The sequence below is a fragment of the Arachis ipaensis genome, chromosome B04 (assembly GCF_000816755.2).
Source record: "Arachis ipaensis cultivar K30076 chromosome B04, Araip1.1, whole genome shotgun sequence".
Classification (NCBI taxonomy): Eukaryota; Viridiplantae; Streptophyta; class Magnoliopsida; order Fabales; family Fabaceae; genus Arachis; species Arachis ipaensis.
In genome coordinates, this window is record NC_029788.2 from 132,798,449 (window position 1) to 132,809,853 (window position 11,405).

At 33.2% G+C, this 11,405-nt stretch overlaps 3 protein-coding genes across 5 annotated transcripts; 1 reads left to right on the forward strand and 2 right to left on the reverse strand.

Annotated features, from left to right (window-relative positions):
* Positions 1,040-4,715, forward strand: LOC107637472 (LRR receptor-like serine/threonine-protein kinase FLS2). The gene is made up of 2 exons (XM_016340884.2): positions 1,040-2,983; positions 3,521-4,715. Exons 1-2 carry the CDS (start codon positions 1,107-1,109, stop codon positions 4,605-4,607), a joined length of 2,964 nt encoding a protein of 987 aa, XP_016196370.2. The 5' UTR covers positions 1,040-1,106; the 3' UTR covers positions 4,608-4,715.
* Positions 5,988-7,863, reverse strand: LOC107637474 (LEAF RUST 10 DISEASE-RESISTANCE LOCUS RECEPTOR-LIKE PROTEIN KINASE-like 2.4). Its single transcript, XM_021122273.1, has one exon. It carries the CDS (start codon positions 7,517-7,519, stop codon positions 6,362-6,364), a length of 1,158 nt encoding a protein of 385 aa, XP_020977932.1. The 5' UTR covers positions 7,520-7,863; the 3' UTR covers positions 5,988-6,361.
* LOC110271398 lies at positions 8,418-9,628 on the reverse strand. 3 transcript variants are annotated; one of them, XM_021122277.1, is made up of 2 exons: positions 9,113-9,628; positions 8,418-9,028 (listed from the first exon to the last, which is right to left on the reverse strand). In XM_021122277.1, exons 1-2 carry the CDS (start codon positions 9,274-9,276, stop codon positions 8,656-8,658), a joined length of 537 nt encoding a protein of 178 aa, XP_020977936.1. In that variant the 5' UTR covers positions 9,277-9,628; the 3' UTR covers positions 8,418-8,655. The 3 variants fall into 3 exon arrangements, with proteins under 3 accessions (XP_020977936.1, XP_020977934.1, XP_020977935.1); XM_021122275.1 differs by having other exon boundaries at positions 8,418-9,034; XM_021122276.1 differs by having other exon boundaries at positions 8,418-9,031; positions 9,113-9,625.

The following is an 11,405-nucleotide window of genomic DNA, read 5'->3' on the forward strand; positions in this document are numbered from 1 at the left end:
TACAACAACCAATAACTAAATCAAAAGTAAAATAAATAGATAAGGGAAATCTTTGTGCACCAATCGAAACTAAATTACCCTTCAGCTTTGTTATACTTATACTGATAATGTATACTTTTGTGCTGCACATTTATTTCTTTTATTCCACGGCCATAGACGTCCACAACAACAATAATGCATTCTTTCACGACCAAAAAGGAAGAAATAATTTTTCTGTAAAGAAAAAGAAAACAAGATAATGCATACTTTTTAGATGACTTTAGTACACGAAAAAAAAAAGAAAAACAAATAAAGGTGAACAGCAAAAAATGTGGCCTCATAGACAAACAATTATTGCTATTCGAAAATGCTTCCGTTCGACCCCAAAAACAAAATTGTGTTAATAAGATATATTCATTATTATTGTTACTTAAATACATTTAAAGTAAAAAATATTATTATTTTTGATATAATGTTTGAATAATATTGTTAAAAAAAGAATAATACTATAAACAAAAAAAATTAGTTGAGATTATTTTAAACCACATAAAGTGTTTTTATAGCCTGTTTAAAGAAGAACAAAGAATTACGTACTGATGAGAAAATTTCTTGCCCAGCTTATTAGCAAAGGAAATGCTATATATGATAAAATTAGTTTTTAGTTAGATATATTTTAAATATAAAGATGACAAAGGTAAATTAATGCAAAATGAATGAGATTTACAATGTTATTGATAATAAAAAAAAATCAATATTAACTAATTAAAAAGAGGAGTGCTAGAGGCTAGTAACTTTTGTGATTTATAGTTATCAAATAACTATCAATAGTGATTTTAATGGTGTGAGATTTCATCTAATAATTTACTTTTTTTTACTTTTTTTTGCTGGTTACATGCTACCCAGAATTTACAAAAGTTGATGGCCCTAAATTTTTCCAATTAGAAATTAACTTTCTATACTTATTAATAAATTATAAGTCAATACTTTTTGTCTTTTGCAAATAGCATTTTTATGAGTTAAAAGTTTGGACTGAGTTGTTCATCATAGGTTTGTTTTATACATGTGTGGGATTGAGCATGGACGTACTAGTGAAAGGTAGCAAGCAATAAGTTGTTTGTTGATCATAGATGGCATACCTGAAATCAAGATGGAAAAATGGCATTATTAGTAATTTGTGTATGGTTGTGGTGTGCATCATGGGTTGTGTGGAGTCCAACGATGATGAAGGTGCATACATGTTGAAGCTTCTGAATGCACTCAAACCCCCTGGCTGGTCCAACACCACTCACATGTGCCAGTGGATTGGCGTGACTTGCAACCATCAAAGTGGAAGGATTGAAGAGATCGAGCTCAGATCAATGTCTCTGACGGGAACAGTTCCTGCAGGCCTCAACGACTCCCTCTCCCAACTCACGGTACTCGATCTCTCCCACAATAATCTCAGTGGCCCTGTTCCCTCCCTCGCCAACCTCACCTTCCTCCAAGGAGTGGACCTCGGCTACAACAATTTCACCACCATCCCTCATGGTTGCTTCCATGGTCTTACTAGTTTGCAGTACTTGATCTTGAATAACAACACCAACCTCCCACCATGGAGCTTTTCTACCGATTTGACTGCTCACTCCTCCCAACTCCGTTTCCTCCACCTCTCTTCTACGAATCTCATGGGCTCCTTACCAAACATATCCCATTCCTTCCCAGTTATGGAGAATCTTTATCTTTCTAACAACAACCTCTCCTCCATCCCTGAGGGTTGCTTCCACAACCTAACCAGTTTGGATGGCCTCTTTTTGGCCAACAACACCAACCTCCCACCATGGACCTTCCCCCTCGATTTGACTCATTCCTCATTCAAACTCTCCTACCTCTTACTCCAGGCTACAAATCTCATGGGATCCCTACCAAACTTATCTCATTTCTTCCCCGACTTGATTACCGTTTCTCTCTCCAACAACAACCTTACCTCCATCCCCCAAGGTTGCTTCCAGGGTCTACCCTCTTTGATGTGGCTGTGGTTGGAAAACAACACCAACCTCGCACCATGGACCTTCCCCGACTTGATTCAGTCCACAGAACTGAAAGAGCTCAAACTTGCTGCTACAAATGTTGTGGGCCCTCTACCAGAAATATTTGACTCCTTGACAAGTTTGGAGACTGTTCTTCTCTCCAACAACAACCTCAGCGGTGTCTTGCCAGAGTCTTTCGGAGGGACCAAGATTGCCACCTTGCATCTCAATAACCAGAAGGGTAACGGGTTTTCGGGTCCGATTGATGTCCTTTCAAACATGCTCGACTTATCTCAAGTCTGGCTTCAAGGGAACTCGTTTACAGGACCTATTCCTGACATGTCTCGTTGCACTTCTTTACAAGATTTACAACTTGGTCACAATCAATTAACAGGTGTGGTTCCAGATTCGCTCATCGCTCTTCAAAATTTGGAATATCTTTATTTGGGCTATAACTTTTTGCAAGGTCCTCTACCAAATCTTACCTTCAGTGATTTTGATAGTATGGAGAATCTTGGTGTTAACATCACAAATGGCTTCTGTCACAAAGATCCAGGACCTTGTGATCACAAAGTGACCATTTTGCTTCAAATTGCTGCGAAATTCAAGTATCCAATTATGTTGGCACGTTCATGGAGAGGAAATAATGCCTGTAAAAACTGGAGTTTCATTATATGTGATGACAAAAATAAGATCAGAATGGTGAATTTATCAAATCTGAAATTGACGGGCACAATCTCACCTGCATTCGCCAATTTAACAGATTTGCGGGAATTGTATTTGGATGGGAATAATTTGACGGGTGAAATACCAGAAGGATTGACAACATTGCCTGAACTTGAAGTTATGAATGTCTCTAACAACCACCTTGCTGGAAATATTCCCAAATTCTCACCAAAGGTCAACTTTATTGCCACAGACAATGATTTTCCTAATGCTTTCCACAATAGAATCTCAACTGCTTTGATTACAGGTACTTCCACCTACCTTTGCATGTAGCATATAAGAATCTTTTAGTGAAAAGTTTTAATTTTAAATTATCGTTTTTAGTTATTTAATTCAATAAAAAAAACAATACTACAAATTATCTTTTACATATTTGCAAATCAAACCATATTTAACGGTTACTAAGCTAGTTCCTTTTTTCTATTTTAGTAGCATTAGCTTTATTGATTTTCCATGGTTTTTAACTTTGTTTCTGTTCTCATGTGTCTAACTTGATATTTCGATATTTGTTTCTCAAATTTCATGTTAGTATTCTGTCCATCTTCAAAATTTTATTTAGAAAACAATAAAAAGATGGTCATTAGATGCCGAGATAATAAAAAATAATAAAAAAAGTACTTGAATATTTCAAAATAAATCCAAGATTTATATGAATTGATATTGGCTAATTAGTAGTATTTTTCAGATTTATCCAAAAAAAAAAGAGTAAAAATAAGAATTGTCGTGTATTTTTATGTCTATACTACTTCCTTCTACTCAAAATAATAAATTAATAATACTTCTTTTGTCATGTTATTCATACTAACATACAATGACCACAACATCGAGGATTTTATAAAAGGTTATGATTTTTTGGCACCAAAGCGATCTAGTTATTCTGAAGTGAAAAGAATGACAAACTCATTTCGTGATAAACTAGGACAAGGTGGATATGGCACTGTATACAAAGCAAGTTTAACTGATGGTCGTCAAGTTGCGATAAAGATATTAAGTGAATCTAAGGGAAGCGGGGAAGAATTCATAAATGAAGTTGCTAGTATTAGTAGGACATCTCATGTGAATATTGTCTCACTTTTAGGATTTTGTTATGATCAAGGCAAAAGAGCACTCATTTATGAATTCATGCCTAATGGTTCTCTAGATAAATACATCTACAAAGCAAAATCTCCCGAATCTTTTTGCAGTTTGGATTGGAGCATTTTGTACAACATTGCAATTGGTATTGCTCAAGGGTTAGAGTACTTGCATCAAGGATGTACAACAAAAATTTTGCATCTTGATATAAAACCTGAAAACATTCTTCTAGATGAACATTTTTGTCCAAAAATCTCAGATTTTGGATTAGCTCGAATCTGTCAAAAGAAAGAGAGTAATGTATCTATTTTAGGCACAAGAGGAACTCCAGGTTACATTGCACCAGAAATCTTTAGTCGAGCATATGGTAGAATTTCTGATAAATCTGATGTATATAGTTATGGTATGTTGATTCTTGAGATGTTCGGAAAAAGAAAAAACTTCAACAATAAAGAATCGCATCGCAATGAAATGTATTTTCCTGACTGGATATATGAAGATCTTGATCAAAGTAATATTCTCGGTAGACAACAGGCTGATATTTCAGATGAAGATAATGATATGATAAAGAAGATTATATTAGTAAGTTTGTGGTGTATTCAACCAAATCCATCACATAGACCATCAATGAGTAAAGTTGTGGAAATGTTGCATGGAGAACTTGAGTCCATACCATTTCCTCCAAAGCCTGTGTTGTATTCTCCTGAAAGGTGTCAGTTAGAAATTTTAGATACATCTTCTAGTAGCAAGCATGAGACAATTTTAACAACCACAGAGGAAAGTAGTTCCATACATGAGATCAATAAAAATGTCTCATGTTAATATGATTGTAAAATATCTTGTACTTTTTGTATTTGAGAGAAGCTAAACATTATGTTTAATGTTATTCTCATATAGACCTAAAATATATATGTTGATGATTTATATTAAGGTGATTCTGAGCGAGTGACTAAAACTAGATCCATGCATCATGAGATAAAGCATTATTAGTTGTTGCTTCCGAAGTGACTAAATATCACACTATGAAATTCTATCCTATTGAACAAGCTATTAATTAAAACCAGGTACATGCCTCTGTCCTATTAAAAACAGCTATTAAACATTTTCTTTACTGCTTTCTCTTACCCTTTCTAATAGTTACCATTCCCGCTTTGCATGTCACTAGAAGTTCGACAAAGAAATTGTAAAATGCGTTGATCGCTAATCCTAGTTGCTTTTTTCACTATCTTATTACTTTTATATTATCAATGAGCAAACAATAAAGAAGAGTAGGAATAAGTTACGGCAATAAGCAATTCATGTGAATTTCCCAATCAGAGAGTAATATGCTGCATAAAAAGGAAATCTTACTCCAAATCTCTGCGCTGGAGAAATTCGAAATGAATTTATATTGCCAATGAAGTATCATCCTAGGTACCATATGAAGGTTTAAAGTCATACTCATTCCCTTCTATAATCAGTTAACTTGAAGTTAAAGAATATTTCCTTGTTTAAGGTATTTATATTATTTTAAAGTTTCATATTTGCAAATGTTCTTTGCATTAAGCCACGAAAATAACTCTAATAAATAAATTACATAAAGATTTGGAGGTTCAACAAGAAATGTAGTCACTATCAATGAAGAAGAGTGATCAAACTCTGACATCGGTCCGGTCAAAATATTTCCACCAAAATCCGGGGATAGAGTTGGAGAAACCATTATCAAGAGGATCGTTAAGTAAGATTCTTACTGCCAGGCCCATATTCAAATAGTTCAAGTAAAGAGGAATCTGAATCATTATCAAGAGCATCATTAAGTATAGAAGAATAGAGTTATGAGGGAGGAACATCACAAACAGAGAAGCCATTTTAGAAAATAGCAGAGGATCGGAGTGTATGTGTTTAATTAACTTTGCAAAATGAATGAAGTAATCAAACAAGATTAAAGGGATAATACAAGAAATTTCAAAGAAAAGGATAGTAATTAAGACCTATAAACATATTGTCGAGTTTAATTTGACTTTATAGAGTATATACATAATACGTGTATATAGGAACTTAAATATTCAACTAGTTAGGTATTTTTTTTCTTAAAAAATATAAATATCATTAAACATTATTTCTACATAACATGCAGAGTAGCCATCATAGAAAAATTAAAGGATAGATAAAAAACTAGAGTGAATACAAGACAACAATAACTCAAATATTAGTTTTAGACTTTTGAAATTCATATGTAAGATACAATATAATGATAAATGTGTTCAATGACAGAGACAACATTAGATACTCAAACTAATGTAGTATTTGGGATGGTTTACTTGACCTGTATACAGAGTAAAATTGTAATCTTATTCATTTTATGTATTATATGAAGAAATTTGAGAATCGACGTTGTAAAATCACACTAAATCACATTATATTAAAGAGTTCCGTTTGTGACAGATTTTACAAATGGGAAGCTTCACTTTTCTCACGTCTAACAAGTTCTTATAGCTCCACAAAACAACACCATTTGAGAAAAAGAGATACCATGCAAGAGTGGTGTCATGAGAAATATGTTACACAACAATTACATAAAGCTATATCTGAAGATTTTAATTTTCTGGCTTTGGAGGAAACGCGACAGAATCAAGTGGTCCTTCTAACATTTCTATCACCTTTTTCATGCAAGGTCTGTCTGATGGATTTTTTTGAATACACCACATACTTATCAAAATAATCTTCTTTGTCAAATCATTCTCATCATCTATGTCTGTCAAGCATCTTGTTGAAAAATTATCTTGCTCCAACTCTTCATAAATCCAATCTGTAAAATACATTTCACTGGTATGTAGATCATTATTATTATAATTCTTTTTTCCTCCCATTACTTTAAGAATCAACTTTCCATAACTATACACATCAGATTTATGAGAAACTCGAGAAACTTCAGTGTATATTTGACTATATACTTCTGGTGCAATATATCCTGCAGTTCCTCCTACGCGTTGTAGACATACAATACTCTCTTTCTTTGTGCATATTTTAGCCAGTCCGAAATCAGCAATTTTAGGAACAAAATCTTCATCCAAAAGAATATTTTGAGGTTTAATATCAAGATGTAAAATCTTGGTATTACATCTCCAATGTAAATATTCTAGTCCTCGAGCAATGCCAATTATAATTTGGTAGAGTCTGCTCCCATCCAACTTACACACCTCTTCATTAATAAATTTATCTAAAGAACCATTTGGCATAAATTCATAAATCAAAGCTCTTTTATTTGGCTTGTAACAAAATCCTAAAAATGGGACAATATTCACATGAGCTGTTCCAATAATACTTGCAACCTCATTTATGAATTCTTCTCCCTTCAATTCTTCTCCATTAAATTCTTTTCCATTATCTTTGGACTCCTTCAATATCTTCACTGCTACTTGACGATTATCGCTTAAACTACCTTTATATACAACACCAAATGCTCCTTTTCCTAATTCCTCACAAAATGAATTGGTCATCTTTTTTACCTGTGAGTAAGTATATCGTTTTTGCACCATAAACCCATAACTTTGTATCAAACCCTCAACTTTGCAGTCAATCATTGTCTTTTTAAACATGATTTTCCGTAAACTCTTACTTTTATAAATAACCACAACACATGCTACAAAAATTCCAACACTGGCTGCTGCTAAGCCTGTACATATATATGCAAGAACTGGAGATGGATTACAAATAATAAATTGAATGCTTTGAGAAAATTTGATAAGAAACATAGACCAAAAATTCAATCACTCATAATTTTTATTTTGAGCTGGTAAAAATTTAAAAACGATTCTACAAGTTTGATATTTTAAATACTAAAGCAAAGGAACAACAAAATTCTTTTAAGTCTGTTACCATGATAAAATCTAATTCGGAAAGTGCTTCATGCATTTGGTTTCTATATACACTTTACTATGCATATTAATCCATTATTATTTATATAAAATATTTGTCTATTTGATAAGAATTTCCAAATCCTGAAAATCTCTATGTATATATCCAAGTATATATCTAAAAAGGGATCTTGTCACCGCCCAAAATAAGCATAATTAGCGTTTAGGAAAATAGTCTCTTAGTAAATCTAATAAATTTAAATATAAATTAAACAAAAAAATTACATATTATTTTTAACAAAAACATAGAATAAATGAGTATGATTGAACTAAAACAGTATGCGACTAAACAAAAATAAATTTACTTTTATGAATAATAAATTTAAAATAATACTACACGCTAAATTGGAAAAGTATATGGAACCAAAAAGTAATTAGCCAAAAAGTAAACAAAACCGTTTAATTAGAATCACTTTTTGAATAATATGTTTGAAAACTGCTCCTGGAATCACGGAGCACAAACGAAAACCCGATTTTTCATGGAGCCCAAACACATTTTGGCTGGTTTTTGGCTGATATGCTTTTGGTTCCCTAGTTGTTTTCGCATAAATTTTATTGTCAGCCAAGTCTAACTAAATCACTACACGCATAAATTTTATTGTCAGCCAAGTCCAACTAAATTAGTCACCATTAAAAGAAGGGGGATGCTCCCATAAAGTTGTAGAAAATGTCTTTTTATAAAGACGCCTACGTGTCGTCATATTATTGGACGTTTTTAGTGAACCAATTTTTTTAAAATTTTTTAATTAACCAAAATAAAACCAATTTCAATATTCTAAAATCCGGTCAGACCGACCGGTCTAATCGGTTCAATCAAAAACCGACTTAAAAAATGGTCTGATCCACTTTCCAAACCCACCCCTTCCCCCTAACAAGTAACACCCACCCATTTCCCCTAGCACCCACCCATTTCCCCAATACGTGAATCATATATCACTATCACCTGAAGTATGAACCCATAGCACCTTCCAAATTCACCCTACCAAAACCCTAGGTTCTCCCTGCAACCGTTCTGCCGCGGTGCCGCCGCCGTCCGTGCTGTCGGCGCCTCTGCTTCCTCTCTCGTAGTTCGGCGTCCTCCTTCCCCCTGTCCCCGTCCTCCCTGGATTCTCTCGAACTTGGAGCAGCTCGCCGCTGTGTTGCCCCTCGCTGTCGTCTCGCCGGGCACTGTCCATGTCGTCGTCGAAGGTTAGCGGCACTGCCTTTACTTCGGTTCTTCTCTTCCTTTTATGCCTTGTTGTTGATTTTTTAATGTGAAACTGTGACTGGGTTAATGAAAAATCAAATAATTGATTTTGTGCTGTTGCTCTTTTTTTAATTCCTGAAGCTTTTGTTGAAATTTTCTTGCTGCTGCTAAAAATAGAAATCAAATCATTACTGAAATTTTTGTTTAGCTTTATTGATTTCACGTTTAGTGTGATTAGGGATTACTTGTTACTGATTTGTAACGATTGTTGCTGAATGCTAAAAATGAAAATCAAATCAAGTGTTGTTTGCCTGAATCTCTTGATCTCAGTTTGTATGTCCATGAAGGGCTTCTTCTCCATGTTTTCCTTTTCGCATTCCAACATCCTTTGCCTCCTCACCATCGCCATCGCTGCCACCTTGTCCTTTGATTCTTGGTGTTTCGCCTCTTCCTGCACGAAATCTCTGTATAAGTTAGGGAATGTTCCGCAGTGCGGACTCCAAATTTTAACTTTGTAGGGAGTACAAGGCTGTCCAAAAGATTTTACTCAGGGACCACTTATTCAAAACGCAGTTGAAGCATAAAAAAGTAAATAACTAAAGAAAGCATGAAGCAAAGATCATAATAAACCACACTCAAAAGCCTTCAAATATAGGGAAAAAAAACAACACAGGAAAAAGAAAATCTATGAATAAACTATAACAACCAAGTCTTGTCCAGTAGATGTCTAGATGAGTCAGTTATGGCCCCATTTGATAAAACTTCAACTTTTCAAGATTGGTTTAATAAAAATGTCCAATCATATTATGCCACGTATGAATGTCTTTAAAAAAAGACATTTTTTGTGTCTTTATGTAAGTGGCCTCCTTAAAAGAAACATGGAGGTATAACATTTTTCATAAATTTAATTGGTGTAATTGCTCAACTTAGATATGGCAACGGTAATGAATATACCTGCAATCCACGGAGTTGAAGGTGAAGTTTTAGCTGTCATTCCAGTTGAATAAGGAGATGGAGCTGTTCCATTTCCTCGAAAAGGCACAAGAAAATCATTGCCCATAGCATTAAACTTGACCTTAGGTGAGAAATTTGGAACATTTCCCGTTAGGTTGTTGTGAGAGACATCCACAACCTCAAGTTCATGCAAAGTTGTCAAACTCTCAGGTATTGAACCCGTCAAATCATTCCCATCGAGATATAACCGCTGCAAATTAGTCAAATTCCCGAATGCAGGGGAGATAGTCCCCCTGAAATTCTGCTTAGTGAAGTTCACGGTTTTGATCTTACTTCCATCATCGCATGTAATGAAATTCCAACCTTTACATGGATCGTTCCCTTGCCATGAACGCGCAAATGAAAGGAAAGAACAGCAAAAGTAGTGTAGTGAAACTCAATGGAGGAGTAGTTCTTCTGAATTTGGTGGTGGACTTGAAGTAAGCCATGCTTTCACAAATCAACAATGTCTTTTCTGTTGTTTCCCTTAGCCTGTGTGACTAGCTTATAAGTGCCACAAAGTCATGGGAATTGAGAGAGGATCATTTTAAAAGTTATTTAGGTCAGTTTGGGTAACCAACTTAATTAAGCTCTTTTTGATAAAATAATTTAAACAATAAATGACTCTGTTAAAAGTAATTTATAAATAAGTTATTTTGTATTTGTATTTTTAACTCTAAAAATGCTTATTTTATAGAAATGTGATGAAAAGTAGAAGTATTATGAGAGAAGTCATTTTTTTTAACTTCTCTATAAGCTCTTAAATAACTTTTTAGAAAGTTGTAATTTGATTTTGAAAATTGCACCAAACATTAATACTACTACTTTTCATAAGTCAAAAATTAAAAAAAGTTAATTCTAGAGTTTCCTAAATAGACTCTTAGTATTTTGTAAGTTCATTTTATACTAAATTACTAATGTCACAATAATATGCTATTGATTTTTTTGTATAAATTTCCTTTTATATTTCAGTGCATAAAAATTAAATTTTATAATTGTACAATTTTTAAGAGTAAAAAATAATTAGTTGCTTTTTGAAAAACACAACAATATACCAAAACTCATACATCCCGTGCTTTAGACAGTAAATAGAACCTCTCAATTGTTAAAAAAAATTGAAAGTATAAAGTGTAATTTTTAATATTTTATTATCCTCTCTCTTATATTTATTTTTTATTCCACTTATAAAATTAATAATAAGAAATTACATTTTACTTCCTCAATTGTTAAAAAAAATTGAGAGGATCCATCCTCTTTTAGACACAAAAATAGAAAAGGAAATACATGACATGTTTTTGTGGCTCAATATGTAATAGTGACTCACAACGTGTTGGACGAATTAGGTAACTAATTATATGCAGAGTAAAACTTTACAATTCACTGCAATTTATGTAGAAGAAATTTTACGTGATTAATACTTCTTTTTATTTAATATTACATTTAAAGTAATACTCATTTTTTTAAACTAAAACTATCGATCTTCTAACATTATTCATTTATATATTCATTAATTACATAGTTTCTTTTTTTTTTTGTTTGTGTCAT